This window comes from Haliotis asinina, chromosome 4, assembly GCF_037392515.1.
Source record: "Haliotis asinina isolate JCU_RB_2024 chromosome 4, JCU_Hal_asi_v2, whole genome shotgun sequence".
Classification (NCBI taxonomy): domain Eukaryota; kingdom Metazoa; phylum Mollusca; class Gastropoda; order Lepetellida; family Haliotidae; genus Haliotis; species Haliotis asinina.
The window spans coordinates 22611814-22628203 of record NC_090283.1 but is presented as its reverse complement, the minus strand read 5'-3'; the positions used below and the strand labels follow the sequence as shown (position 1 = coordinate 22628203).

Here is a 16390-nt window from a genome sequence, read left to right as displayed (position 1 = left end):
ATAATTTCAATTGTTTTACAATTCATCTTACTGTCAACCTTTGAACGCATTATCATACACAAGGCAATGTATAATCTGGCTCCAGAAAAGGCGCGTATTTGCGTATTTTACTCAACAAAAGTCACATTTACTCAATTGCAAATCTGGGAGTACAAGAACGCACAGCAATTACTTAAAACCCAATAGGTCTATAACACCTTGCGTACTTTACTCAATGAACTAAATTGCCTTGGGTATGATAATTCGTCGTGGAGATCGAATTCTATAACAGCCTAAGCAAATGTTAAACGATGCCTACTTATACATCCTTTTAGGTGGACTCACACCACTCACTGAAAACATGTCACTGAATGAGTGGGTTGTATTTGCTGTCTTTACATCAAAAGACATCAGTTCCTGGAAGCTCAAAGCCCGGCTCTATCTGTGAAGCTGAGATTATGTCAGCGGCTATACCAGAGACTATGTTTGAATATGTAAATATGTTTAATGTTATATCCTGAGATGTTTCCATATATGTACTCTCCGTCTTAATGCAGGAAATAAAGCACATTCATTCTTTCAATCGTTCGTTCGTTCGTTCGTTCATACGACTACAGATGTAGCCATTGTCTGGAGTTGAATTTAGTAGTCAAAGTAGACAAGAAATGAACTTTAATTCTTACTTTTCTCCAGTAAATATATGGTGAAATGTCAAAACCTAAACAGCACAGCACACATAAGCTTTCTGCATCGATGGATCGTGAATTACTACCACGTGATCATAATGTACACCTATTATTTTGTCATTTTGCGTGCCTGTTTCATTTTTAACAGTTTCTTTCAACTGTCTTGCTGAGGTACGCAGGGCGTGAAGTCATCCCACAGATGACATCCTTACCTTCTCAGTGTTGCAGGGCGTGAAGGCACCCCACAGATGACATCCTTATCTTGTCAGTGTAGCAGGGCGTGAAGTCATCCCACAGATGACATCCTTACCTTGTCAGTGTAGCAGGGCGTGAAGTCATCCCACAGATGACATCCTTACCTTGTCAGTGCAGCAGGGCGTGAAGTCATCCCACAGACTCACCTTGGCAGTGCAGCAGGGCGTGACGTCATCCCACAGATGACATCCTTACCTTGTCAGTGTAGCAGGGCGTGAAGTCACCCCACAGATGACATCCTTACCTTGTCAGTGCAGCAGGGCGTGAAGTCATCCCACAGACTCACCTTGGCAGTGCAGCAGGGCGTGACGTCATCCCACAGATGACATCCTTACCTTGTCAGTGCAGCAGGGCGTGAAGGCACCCCACAGATGAAATCCTTACCTTGTCAGTGCAGCAGGGCGTGGAGTCACCACACAGATGACATCCTTACCTTGTCAGTGCAGCAGGGCGTGACGTCACCCCACAGATGACATCCTTACCTTGTCAGTGCAGCAGGGCGTGACGTCATCCCACAGATGACATCCTTACCTTGTCAGTGCAGCAGGGCGTGACGTCATCCCACAGATGACGTCCTTGTCTTGTCAGTGTAGCAGGGCGTGACGTCATCCCACAGATGACGTCCTTGTCTTGTCAGTTTGCTGTGACAGTAATTTATTCTTTAGTATGTGTTGGCGACGTTCATATAAGAAACGGACATTGCCTGAAACGATAACAAATTGCAAGCATCCATGAATGACTGTCGATTTCCAAATATGCGCGCATAAAATCGCTTTGTATCTACATGTGTATTGACCGATATGGATCACAACGGGCTCTAACTGGCACTGAATAAATCATGCTATACTTGGGAATAATTCGGAAAGAATCTAACGATGCAAAGGTCGACTCTGCAGCTAAGTCTGTCCTTGAAACCAAATCCTTTCACTGTAATAATTAACGTCACTGACTGATGTAGAGTGGGTGACTGATGTAGAGTGGGTGAGTGAGTGAGTGAGTGAGTGAGTGAGTGAGTGAGTGAGTTTAGTTTCACGCCGCTTTTATTCCAGAAATATTAGGGAGGGGGCAGACCCGAACTCATCCTCGATATCCCCAGGGTATACGTTCCGATGGATCTCCCCTATACCCTGGATGCATCTACTCAACCCAATAAATGTATTACCGCCCTTGGCTGGCTCTTTATCCAGTCCGGTGTCTACGGTGGGAACTTGAGGGAACCACTCACAACTCACTTTCGCTTTTAAACTTAGCTAACCGATTAAAATTGGCAACACAAACCATTCAGAGACTTCTATACATTTTTGGGACCTATCAATATGTCTGTATGATTTCCCTCATTAACCATCGCAGCTGCAGCCGCTGTCTTGGTTGACACCGGCAAACACGGCGACTTAGCTGATTGGCTACTGTGAGAATGCGGAACCAGCAAAGGGGGTTAATAAATCGAGTTTCAGTGGTCGTATATCAAAATTTCACGACAAAAGGAGGGGTGCGCACCCCTGCACCCCAGTTCTGGATCCGCCTATGAAGATACAGGTTGTGGGTGTTCATATCACTTGAAAACCTTATGGGTGAGTCAGTGAGTGTGCTTTCAATAATATACCAACAAAAACACGGAAGGGGACACCAGAAATGAACTTTGTACCCATGTGAGGGGTCGAACCCGGGTCCTTGGCGAGACGAGCAAACGCCTTAACCTCTAGGCTATCGCATCACCCCGTAAAACCCACAATCATGGACAAGGTAATGAAATTAATGAGGATTGAATCTGTTGTTCGACCGCACTGTCAGTGGATCCTGGACAAGTTATGTGACGCAACTCTTCACAGCAAGCCTCATAAGTATGCTTCAAGGTCAAGGAGAAGTAGGTGAATAGTGCACCAAAGCAGGCGCCCTCTTTCGTGCCATTTAGCGTCTCGCGCATGATCGAGTTTACAGTCTGCTCGACTCTAAGCTTGCCTAATGTGTTAATCCAATAAGCCAACACTTCACCCCTCGTCCAAAATACATTGTGCTCGTTTATCGAATGACCAGAACCCGCGTGATACCGTTATGCCAATAACAATTGACATGTCTGGATTCCTGCAGTTAAAGGTCAGATAGAACCTGGACACACACAGACACAGACACAGACACAGACACAGACACACAGTGAGAGAGGGGAGAGAGAGACTGTGACAGAGAGAGAGAGACAGACACACACAGATAGACAGATAGACATTAAGTCTATAATATATTAGATTCCTAGATCACTGCAGCTTTTTGTCGTACATACTTTAAAGGACCACTAAACTCAATGTTTGGTACTCTTTTTACCACTGCATATGAAAGACATCTGGTTAGTCATAAACGGAACACCATTTTGTAAAAAAAAAAAAAAAAAACAACAACAAAAAACAAACTTGTGGTTAATTAATACCAAGCGCTGCTTCTCTCTCGCCCGCAAACGAAACCGCAGACTGGCTACGTAACTCTGTCGCCTACAGTGACGTCACAGAAGGAACGATTTTCAGTTCGTTGTATGGAAAATGTGTAGCAAGCTCGCCATTTTGCTGATTTCTCGACGTCACAAAAGACATGCCGAATTGTTGTGTTGCCGTCAATTGCTCCTTGGGGTCGGGTGATGGTGTCACTATGCACAGATTTCCAGCGGACCCCGTAGTTTGTGCTTAAGTTGGTTGTTAGTGTGTGCGAAGCGAGAGTTGTGGAAGCCTGTGGTATATACTAAATCGGATTGTTCGCCCGCTACCACGCTTCCAGGATAGAAAATGGAGTTCACGTTTACACATTGCTGACCAAAAGGATTTTGCATGGATATAACGCTTTCTTCCTCGGAAACGAGGTTGTGGTTGAAGTGACGATATTATTGTAAGTAATATTATATTGACCTCTTATACAGACCGCTTCCAAGAGTGAAATTTTGAGTTTGTAAGTCGGTGAAAACAAACTTAAATAGCATTCATCCTCAGACAGGGCGCCGCCATTTTTGAAAATCGTGAAGTTACGGGCTAAAGTCCGCTAGAATTATTGAGATTATGGTTTGTTTTCATCAAGTTAGAAAATCAAAACTACTTTCTGCTAGTAGTTAAATGTGTATTTGAATCATTACTAAAAGGAGTTTGCATGACACAACCTGTAACATAACCTAAGCGAGATCGGTGTCGAAGTGAAAATACTGCGAGAAAACTTTCTTCACTAGCTAAATTACTTGGTTTGTAACGTTCACTCATCAGTATGTGGACACTTGTCAATATACGTCTTTATACTTGGTCTCATAATCCTAATTACTTTATAATCATACTTATATGCATTTTGAAACTTAATAAAAAGAAGCGATCTGCGAATGTATAACAGGAATGTAATATGTAGACATTTCATAGTTTGCCTACATGAATCATAATTCGCACGCACGCCCTAGTGTATGTCATATGCATCACCACACTTCACGACGAAAACAATGATTCTGTTGAAAGCTACGACCACTTAATAAAAACAAAAATGCCAATATTAAAATTAAAGTTATAGGAGCAATGTCAGGCTATTACCTTGTTAGAGGAATGTATCCATCAATATCCACACAAAAAAACGAGTGATATAATTCATCTGCAGATTTCCCAAGTGATGTGTCTTTTAACAGTCTAATATACGAAAACGTGATGCATCGTTTCAGGTTTTTTCATTGGTTACCCAAGATAGCTCACCTGGCAACTAATTGCATAATGTGCCTCATGCTTTTAAAAAAGTTATTTAGTTAGCCAATAATGAGCAATCAATGAATTGGCGGTTAATCCTTTGAAAGAAGGGTGTTCTTTTTACATAGACACAGACACGACAGAGTGTATTCAGTATAGATTTGTAAATGTACATACATAAACACTACTTTTTGACAAATCCCCCATTTAAATCCACATAAAACTAATTAATCAGTCAGCGTGTTATCAGTAAATCCTTTGATCGATCCAGACAAAAGAAATGCCAAATGGGGCAAATGGGTAATCTAAGTGGCCTTACCAATAATTATACCTGTTATAACTTCATTAACTGAGCATCAAGTGAATGATGACAAATAACGTGTAGGTTTATACCACCTAACACGGATTACAACCTAGCGACACCAAGTGATTTTGACAGAATCGCTTTGAAAACAAGGGTTGTAACTCGAAAACTAGGCAAGGCAGGAGACAAAACTAAATGATAGTAGATTGTGAGAACATATAGCTTTCAATTTTCACAACAGATTTCGCGATTTCAGGTTTGTACAAACCTGTAAACGAAATAGTTTCACCCCTGAAATGTAGATGAATACTGCACAGACCCTCATTTCTACACCTACAATTACGTCACGGAAACGCGCCGCTCTGATCGGTTGAAATTTCGTTTGCGGCTGAGAATTGTGCACTGTTGACAAAAAGGTCGACTTAAGTTAATTAAATGTCGAAATGAGTAGTTTTAATGGCGGGGTTTCATTTATAACGGTGTAAGCAAGTGATTTTGCATTTGTACCCTACTAGAGTATATGTGACCTTTAAATATCCAGTTCATCTTATATAATATATAATATATAATATATAATATATAATATATAATATATAATACGTTTAAATTAATGCACTGCAAGGTCATACAGACACTGAAACACACATGTCAAGTTCATCTGGCTAAGTTTGTACTGTGGACAATCTCCAGATCACTGAACTCGAAGTCCACACAGTTATGTATTTTGCATTTACGGGTGAAAATGATTATCTATATATTATTTAGAATTGGAGGGGAGGGTGTGTATATGAGTAGAGAATGTGAATCAATAACAGTTACTATTCCTTTCACACACACACACGCACGCACGTACGCAGGCACGCACGCACACACACAAACACACATGTTATGTTAGTGCTGTTTGATAATAAACTTTCCTCTTGTGAACTTACAAGCAATTATACCAATGCAGATTTGTTCTCTCCGAAAATAGAGAAGGGGCTCTTATTCATTAAGAAAATCTCAGATTTGTTTTCTGTAGAACATGTTCATTTAAAAGACTCGACGTTGGTGCAAACTCGAACAATGCATTTAAACATCCAACCTTTCATTTAGACTTTCACATGACAGGTTCTCGTGGGGCCAGGCAGACACGAGCAGTTCTATCGTGAGAAGGCGTAATCCTTCTTCACGGCTGATAAACTTACTTCATCACCGGTCAAAGGGGATTCGCCAACATAGATCGCTTCTCAAGTGGTGATTAGGAACGTAAAGTTATCTAACATATTGTATCATATCTCGTAAAATGTCTGTTATAAATCACCCGATAATAAATCGTCCTACGTCACCTACGTGACAGATTTAAGCCGGCTATACGAACCAGGGCTGAGGTGGTTAGAGGTCGACTGTGCTCACAGACCATTCTAAATCGGTTGCAGTCTGCCAATCTCCATTCTCGGCGTCCATATCGTGTGCCAGTATTGACGCCGTTTCATCAACGTCAGCGTCTGCTGTGGGCCCAACGTCACCTCCGACCCAGAGAGACTGGAGTCGAGTCGTCTTTAGCGATGCATCCAGGTTTACCCTCAGATTCGCGAACGGCAGGCATAGACTTTGGAGACGACGTCGTAAATGGTATGCTCGATGTTGTGTACAGGAGGTCGACAGATTCGGGGACGGAAGTTGCATGGTGTGGGATGCTTTCTATGGGAACAACCGTTCCCGACTTCTGGTCATCCGTGGAAACCTCACAGCTGCTGTTTATCGCCACCAGGGCCCCTATTCTCGAAAGTATCCTAGCTGTAGGACATCCTAGCTTTAATCCTAGGGTCTAGGATAGGTGTCCTACCTTATTCTCAAAAAAGTATCCAAGCGATAGGATATCCCAACTAAGGAGAAATACTAGGCTAGGTTCTGACTTGTCCTTAATCCATCTCAGTGGAAATCAACATGGTGTGGTACTTGTTTACTCACTAATTTTGACGTTGTGAGAAACTAAACTTAATTACAGGTGAATTTACAACAGCCAGCAGTTTTTACGAGTTAAGAAGATTTTTTTATATCATCAATTTATCAGTAGTGAATATCACTTACTTGTTGCAATACACATATTCTGTAGATCTACAAACGATATGTATTTTTATTCTTACCTATTGTCACATTCCTCTGAAATGTCAATGTCAAGGCCAACTCGGTAAGGGAAGTAACTTCTGTTTATTTCCTAAGTGAATTTTCACTTTCTCTGAGATGACGCATAATGAAAGTTCAAGTCATGATGATCATTGAGAAAATCAAGTGAAAATATTTCTTACACGTCTTAATTCTCTTCTTGGTAGACTTTCAAAATCGGACGACAAATGTTATGTCCTAGTTTAATAAATGAAAATTTGATATGATGAAAATATCGAATATGTTAACATGTAACAATACTTAGATCTGATGAAATAGTTTAGATCTATTTGAGTAAGATTTCACTCTATTTTTTCTCGATACAGTGAGTGAATTTTGATTAAAAATATAGTTAATTACAATTTCTTCTAGATCAAGTACGTCCACCCAAAACCGATTTTTACCACTTTCAAACTTTGTACTTCGATTTCCAGTCTCATAATTTGTCTTGTAAACAAGATCGTAGCTGCCCTTACATATGTGTTTTAAATGCAATGAATTATAAATAATATTTAGGTGAACTTAGTGAAGGTTTTTTTCTATCTCATCTACTGAAGAGCTCGCTGTAATAACCAGGATCTGTTACTCAACTTAGGACAAGGATAAGATCGTCTCGAGAATGGGTCTTATCTTAACAGTAGGATGTCATAACTCCTGTCCTAACTAGTTAGGATCTGTCTTAGCTAGGACACTTTGGAGAATAGGCACCCAGGTGCTCACCCCTGAACTCGTTCCTTTCATGGCGGGTCATGGTCCATGTCTACAGTTCCAGCATGATAATGCTCGGCCGGATCGTGTTGACACGAAATTTCCTTCATAACGCTGGAATCAACTTTATGGATTGGCAATCGAGGTCCCCTCACCTTAAAATTAATCCAATACAGCACGTTTGAGATGCTCTTGGGAGAAGGCTTCCTGGCCTTAGGAACCAACCTCGGAATTTGAAGGAACTTGGCGCAGCCAAGCAAGAGCCATGGCGCAGAATTCCCAACCACGTGTTCACAAGCACCAGGCAGTCGATGAGGCAGTGTTGGATACGCGGGGCGGCCATACACAATATTGAACTGAGAAATTTCGAATTTCTATTTTTCTTGTGACTTGACATTCTGTATACCCATGTTTTGGAACGGCGCTGTAGCCTAATGGAACTGATTGTGGCACTGTCAGTGTGTCGAGTACATCACACAGATCTCAGCAATGAAATAGTAACAAATTAACCATCTAACCATCTCTTGTTCTTTTATAGTGCCCTGGAGAAAGAATGTGAAGTTTCGTTTTGGACTCAGTATATTATTTCCAATTTTAAATGATTCAATAGTTTTTAAAATGGATGAAGCATATGATAAACAATAGTGTCATAGATTTGTTTATACAGAATTGGTACACTGATTTAGAAGTATCACCCAAGATTAGATTCGAAAACAACTATTCACGTTCAATTTATTTACTTAAAAAACTATTAAACACTTATGTTGATTTCTACCTACATTTACCTGAGTAACATGAAATCGCCTTAACATTGTTTAGATTTTTGTGTCATCGATTGCCGATCGAAACTGGCAGAGGGTACAAAATAGATATTTTTTTAAGAAAATGTACCCTACGTGTTTCAAATGATACAGGAGATGAAAACCACTGCTTGTTTAATTGTAATAATTTCAACTATCTGCGATACTACTTCCAGCACTGTACAACAAGAGACCATCTGTATTAAAAATGATAAGTCTATTTAAAAGTAAAAATGTCTAGGACTTGATGAAATTGTCAACCTTTTATCGCTCTGTATTATGCAATTTAAAACAGACTTAAGTCGTCATTATTTACTTTGTCTTTTGACCTCTGTAAACTTTGATTATGCAATGTATCTAGCCTTGAGAGAAGTAAAGGCCAGTTCAACGAGTAATGGCTGGGTCTGACCGTTCTAGGGCTATCATTAATACAGAGAGGCCCGGGAACCAAGACTGGCTCTAACATCCTAGTGTTCTCATTAATATAGAGAGGCCAGGGAACCAGGATGGGATCTGACCTTCCTAGGGCTGTCACTGATACAGAGAGGCCCGGGTACCAGGATGGGAACTGATCGTCCTGGGGTTCTCATTAATACAGAGAGGACCGGGAACCAGGATGGGATCTGACCAATTTTCTGATCTTTCTCAAACCTCAAAAGTCTTCATAGCTGAAACAAAGTTTTTTCTCTTCCTCGTAAATGAATTGTCTTAGAACTAAACTATCACAAAGCTATCCCCACCCTTTAACACTAATCCATTAGTATTATTTGGACGAATGTCGGATGCATAGAATTCACACAAGGCATTAATTTCAAAGTAATTCCGGTGTAAACCTATACTCACTCACTACAACGTTTAGGACTAGAGACGAAATGGGTCGGATCACAAAACCTAAAACCTCATTGTGATCGTGGAAGATAAAGACCGGCCTTTAAGATTCGACTGAATCTAGTAGTCAACAATGTGACCTTTAATCTATTCGATTTACTTTAAACATTGTATTCAGTCTGTGGTTAGAACTACATACCTCAACTGACATTCATCACATACACAGTTAAACTACTTTCAATTTTACATTTCTCACTGGCCACACATAACACACGCTTTCGAATCCACGTAAGGGAGACAACTGCAGTGGTATCAATGACGGTTTCTCGCTCTCTGATCCGTAATCTGTATTCACGGAAAACAAACGTATCGATGCATGTCAGAGTTAACAAAGAACGCAAAGGAGAAACTGATAAGAGAGTGTGCTGCTAATCTCCACAACACAGGACTAAATATACCCATGTCATGCCAGCTGAAAAATTGAAGTATTCGATTTCAACACATGGTCATTTGAGATGCAAGAAACCGTCGAGCTTTGAACAGGTAAGCCTGTCGGTGATAGAGATTTAAGACATGATATGATAAGAAATATAAGACAGAGCACCAGCAGGTAATGATGCCGTGCACAGGTATGATTAAATCACGTCAGATGTCCCGCTGATACGTCCATCGTTATATATCACTGTGAATTGTTGGGTAACTTTGAGCTTTCCCACACGATATATGCATGGGAAGTGAACGGACATGAAAATGAACTCCCAGCAATTCCATCTTTGCAAACGGCATGCTACAGACCTGTTTTGCAGCAGGTAAGATCTCAATATAATCTTCCTGTTTGTTTAGAAAAAAACTACCCTGAACAGTATGAAGCATAGTAAAAATGTCAATGTCATCCAGCCGTTCATAGGCCTTGTGTGTGGTATTCAACGACAGATAGCAAAAATAGACATCTAGGTTACAACATTTATTGCAGATTGTGCAAATATATATGTAATTGGCAAGATGTGTCCTTTCTTGTATATTGACATGTTACTAGAAGGAAAGCTCTTGTTGACGATTGCTAGTGAAATTTAGTATTAATAGAATACATACAAACCAGATTAACGAGGTCAGCAAGACCTTTGCTAAGTATAAGAATGTGTGCACACTTAATACGTCTAGTTAATTATTAACGCTCTGCAGTTCGCAAGATTAGCTTGTATAGTATTTGTAGTAACTGGATATTAATCAAATACACGTCTATGTTCCATTTGAATTTTTATATAAATGAATCTGTTCAAGTCATAGGCATTTTGCCAATACATGTTTATAAAGGTAATCTCGCTGCTTGTTCATTGGGTGTGTATGAATTCACATCACTACACGTTAGAAACGAATAGCATTGGGATGTTTCAGTGATTTTATAAACTTTTTATATTTAACGGTATATTATTTCGCTTTAGGCTAATTTGTGGCACAAACTACTATTGTTGATTCTATGAGCGCGATTTACTCTGTTGATGGCGATACATCACAAAAAGTAGCCTGAAAGGTAAAGTGTTTTAATTTCCATCCTGAAGGCTATGTACACCAATGTTAAACCATTTATTCGTTGTGGGAATGACGTAGCAGATTGTTTTGATTGTCCGAATGCAGTGAATCAAGGATGCGTGCTTTGTCCTATTCCCTTCTCCTTTATTAATGAAATATACTTTGACTTTTTTTTTTTGATTGTCCGAATGCAGTGAGTCAAGGATGCGTGCTTTGTCCTATTCCCTTCTCCTTTATTAATGAAATATACTTTGACTTTTTTTTATTGTCCGAATGCAGTGAGTCACGGATGCGTACTTTGTCCTATTCCCTTCTCCTTCATTAATGAAATATACTTTGACTTTTTTTTTGATTGTCCGAATGCAGTGAGTCAAGGATGCGTACTTAGTCCTATTCCCTTCTCCTTCATTATTGAAATATACTTTGACTTTTTTTTTGATTGTCCGAATGCAGTGAGTCACGGATGCGTACTTAGTCTTGTTAACTTCTCCTTCATTAATGAAATATACTTTGACTTTTTTTTTGATTGTCCGAATGCAGTGAGTCACGGATGCGTACTTAGTCTTGTTCCCTTCTCCTTCATTAATGAAATATACTTTGACTTTTTTTCTTATTGTCCGAATGCAGTGAGTCAAGGATGCGTACTTAGTCCTATTCCCTTCTCCTTTATTAATGAAATATACTTTGGCTTTTTTTTTGATTGTCCGAATGCAGTGAGTCACGGATGCGTACTTAGTCCTATTCCCTTCTCCTTCATTAATGAAATATACTTTGACCTTTTTTTTGATTGTCCGAATGCAGTGAGTCAAGGATGCGTACTTAGTCCTATTCCCTTCTCCTTTATTAATGAAATATACTTTGACCTTTTTTTTGATTGTCCGAATGCAGTGAGTGAAGGATGCGTACTTAGTCCTATTCCCTTCTCCTTTATTAATGAAATATACTTTGACCCTTTTTTTTGATTGTCCGAATGCAGTGAGTCAAGGATGCGTACTTAGTCCTATTCCCTTCTCCTTCATTAATGAAATATACTTTGACCTTTTTTTTGATTGTCCGAATGCAGTGAGTCACGGATGCGTACTTAGTCCTATTCCCTTCTCCTTTATTAATGAAATATACTTTGACCTTTTTTTTGATTGTCTGAATGCAGTGAGTCACGGATGCGTACTTAGTCCTATTCCCTTCTCCTTTATTAATGAAATATACTTTGACCTTTTTTTTGATTGTCCGAATGCAGTGAGTCAAGGATGCGTACTTAGTCCTATTCCCTTCTCCTTCATTAATGAAATATACTTTGACCTTTTTTTTGATTGTCCGAATGCAGTGAGTCAAGGATGCGTACTTAGTCCTATTCCCTTCTCCTTTATTAATGAAATATACTTTGACCTTTTTTTTGATTGTCCGAATGCAGTGAGTCACGGATGCGTACTTAGTCCTATTCCCTTCTCCTTCATTAAAGGTCACATGCAACGTAAAACACAACTTTGCAGATTCTGGGACCTTTCGGTATGCACTTACCGGAACAAATCATAAAAAATGCCAATTCAACCTATAAAGTTGAAAAAAACGCGATGAAAGAAAAGCCCGCGAAATCGGAGTTCAAACGTTTCACTAAATTCCCCCCAGCGCTGGGGGGAAAACTGGTTTCAACAGCTGTGCTGCGCTGCGTCCATAATGCATGCGCAGTGAATAGGTTCTTGGAGCTTGAAACAGTATGCACGTCCAGCGTCTTAGGTCGTGAGCAGTAGTCTAATCCTGGTTGTGTACACAAACATGTAAATAATCTACTCGTTATGTAAAAAAAATTTGTTGATTGTGGCAAGCAGTCTCTGTCACAGAGAAAGCTCATTGTCTGGTATATTCACACCTATATGACTGCATGCCTGTGTGCTAAAGACAACATGCAATACACAGCTTCAGTCAGTGACCACGTGCAATTTAAACTTAGCACCTATCAGACTATACGACATGAAGAAAACAAGTTGATTTATGACTCGTGCACTCGAGTCCCGTGCCTGTCACATTATGTAATTAGGTACGTGTGATACACATGACATGTTTTTATGTCTGTGGGTTGCAAACAAACTACATTCATTTTTTTCGGATGACTGGATCTGACGGAAACTTGTGCAAACTCAAGTCCTGCTCTGTACTTGGACAGATTACAGCCACGCACTAGTTTACCATCTCTACTGACATGATATTTGATTGGATCGAACTCAAATTCAGAGAACATGTATTTTCCAAACCCAACATCTGTATGTACATTCTTCATGGATAACGACTTCTTTTAGTGTATGCGATTTTGTTTGACAACACTATATGAATCCATACTGAAACGACGCATCAAGTACACAAAAAGAAGTTGTTATCCATAAAGAATCTTACTTTCTTGTGACTGGCTATACTTCTAAAATGCCCATCAAACAGATCATCTTTCTGTGCACACAATGAACCCTCAGCATATCAGCAAATGAAACAGCCAATCGGAAGCCGTCCTTACACTTGAGTGCATATCCACCCGCTATGACTGGGTTCGGTCTCCCGAAGGCTTCGTTTCGGGGGAAGTAAGCCCAAATACAAAATATTGCACATTTGAATCGCGATTGTACGCTTATAATTTTGTTTATTTGGTTTTTTTAAAGCAGCAATGTATATTATATGTCATGAATAAGTGATAAATGTGTTTTAATTATGTTTGATTTTTTGGTTGCATGTGACCTTTAATGAAATATACTTTGACCTTTTTTTTGATTGTCCGAATGCAGTGAGTCAAGGATGCGTACTTAGTCCTATTCCCTTCTCCTTTATTAATGAAATATACTTTGACTCTTTTTTTGATTGTCCGAATGCAGTGAGTCAAGGATGCGTGCTTTGTCCTATTCCCTTCTCCTTTATTAATGAAATATACTTTGACTTTTTTTTTATTGTCCGAATGCAGTGAGTCACGGATGCGTACTTAGTCCTATTCCCTTCTCCTTTATTAATGAAATATACTTTGACTTTTTTTTTGATTGTCCGAATGCAGTGAGTCAAGGATGCGTACTTAGTCTTATTCCCTTCTCCTTCATTAATGAAATATACTTTGGCTTTTTTTTATTGTCCGAATGCAGTGAGTCACGGATGCGTACTTAGTCCTATTCCCTTCTCCTTCATTAATGAAATATACTTTGACCTTTTTTTTGATTGTCCGAATGCAGTGAGTCACGGATGCGTACTTAGTCCTATTCCCTTCTCCTTTATTAATGAAATATACTTTGACTTTTTTTAATTGTGGTAAACATGGCGCAACAACAGAACTTCTAATAAATGATGTCAGAATTATTAATTCCCGACGCGTATCACGATTTGGTATTTTCTCGAACAACAAATTTCAAGAATCCATGTTAGATCTGGCCATACTCAAATATTTGCTGTTTTGTTCAGTTTGTTCAGAAGAATGGGAATTCCAATAGTATAAATGTTTAGGAACAATACATATTTTGGCATGTAAAAAATACTTTAGGGTAGGGACCTCTACGCCGAATTGTACGGTATGGTGAATGTGGTACTCATCCATAACACATAGTTTGGAGGCTTGTGAACATGTGCTGATTTATTGTAGCTACCTAGCATTTGTTCCAGTCAACAGCATGTAATAGTCTGATCACTTAGAGCGAGTTTATTGTTAATTACCCGGGAAGATCCGGATTGATTGAAGACGCCAGCACAGGCATTGGGCTGACAAGGGGAATAATCGGGGTGAACCTGAGACTTGAACAATCTGTTTCCCCAATAGAGTGCAATAACAATTTGCGACTTTTGGAACATCCGAGAACTCGGGTAGAATAGAGCTAAGATCGTATAGTGCAACCGTTTCTTGTCCATTTGGGAGAGACATGAGGTAGGGTCATGAGGCAGAGACATGAGGTAGAGACATGAGGTAGAGACATGAGGTGGAGACATGAGGTTGAGACATGAGGTAGAGACATGAGGTAGAGACAGTGAGAGAGTGAGAAAGTAAACATCTTACAGAAAAATATCGAAGGGAAAAATCGTTTGATATAAATGTATACGCTGGTGAGCTTTGTGCGTTATACCTGTGGACATAGTCTGTATATTAACCTTGATGTTTGTTTCTCCACAGCAAGGACACTTTGGTCAGCGCTATGCCGGAGTGGCTTAGGGAATACGAGCGGGTGGCTGTGAGACAGCAAGAATATCTTCAGAGAATCAAGGAGCTGCGCAAAAGCCTCGAAAACAGGGATGAACAGTACATGATGGTTGCAATAGAGCGCATGCGTACGCTAAAGAGGGGACGTTTCCGTGATCCGAAGTACCCAGAAATATCTCAGATGCCTCGGAAGATGTACCACATGGGGCCGGAAGCATTTCCCCAACGTTCATGCGTTTTGCACGAACGACAGGGGCGATTTTACATGGCCCCTAATGTGTTACCACGTAAACTAGCTCCGCTTGTGAAAAACAGACGGCGTTTAGCACCGTTACCTCCCTACGGTACTGTAGACCGGCTTAAGACTGACTATGAACCTATTGAAAGTATTGCTGCTCGGAATAAGATCAATTTACAGCATTACATGAGCCAAAGAGACAAAGGTTCCAACGGCCCATCACCACGACAACCGTTGTCAATAACAACGGTGACGGTGCAGAGCAGTGATGATGAGGGGGATCTCGAGGACGTGTCTATGGAGTACATCACAGACGTCAGTTCTAGGAAGACCATCACTGACCCTCGTAAATTGTAGTTAATCAAGACAGTCGTTTCACCTCGTGGAAGTTTATTGGCGTACATGAATAAATTCAAGGAAGATGAATCATAGCCATGTGATAGATCTTCACCAAATACACAGCTATCATGGTGCCATGGAAATTCCGTGTACGTCGTCATAAAAGAAAACATCATTCCATGGAGATCGTCCTCGAAACTTCTCGAATAGACTATTCATGATCTGCATGGCGTCAGTTTTAAAAACCGCCAAGGATGATCGCACAACACTGAGTACTTGGAGATTGGGAATGTTAAATAACTGACATAATTTCGTGGACTCTATTCTCATAGAGCTGATACTCCTTGGAATGTCGGGGCGGTGGGGTAGCCTAGTGGTTAAAGCGTTCGCTCGTCACGCAGAAGACCCGGGTTCGATTCCCCACATGGGTACAATGTGAGAGGCCCATTTTCTGGTGTCCCCCGCCGTGATATCGCTGGAATATTGCTAAAAGCGGCGTAAAACCAAACTCAATCACTCACTCCTTGGAATGTCGCACATTATTTTGGTAGAAGACATGAGATCTGCTCGGCGGCGGGTCATCTTTAACCATGATGTATCTTGTAGATTATATTTTAGATAATGTGACAAATGTTACTCATAAATACCGGTGTTAATCCACATAGTGTAGACATCTTTGAGAGTACAAACGTCAACATTTCGTGGGAGGTTATCGTTTGGATTTGTGGAC

General features: G+C 40.2%; 1 protein-coding gene across 1 annotated transcript; it reads left to right on the top strand.

Annotated features, from left to right (window-relative positions):
• Positions 1-10150: 10150 nt before the first annotated feature.
• On the top strand, positions 10151-15678 carry LOC137280828 (uncharacterized). The gene is made up of 2 exons (XM_067812028.1): positions 10151-10209; positions 15057-15678. The coding sequence occupies exons 1-2, from the start codon at positions 10151-10153 to the stop codon at positions 15676-15678; spliced, it is 681 nt and encodes a 226-aa protein (XP_067668129.1).
• Positions 15679-16390: the final 712 nt, after the last annotated feature.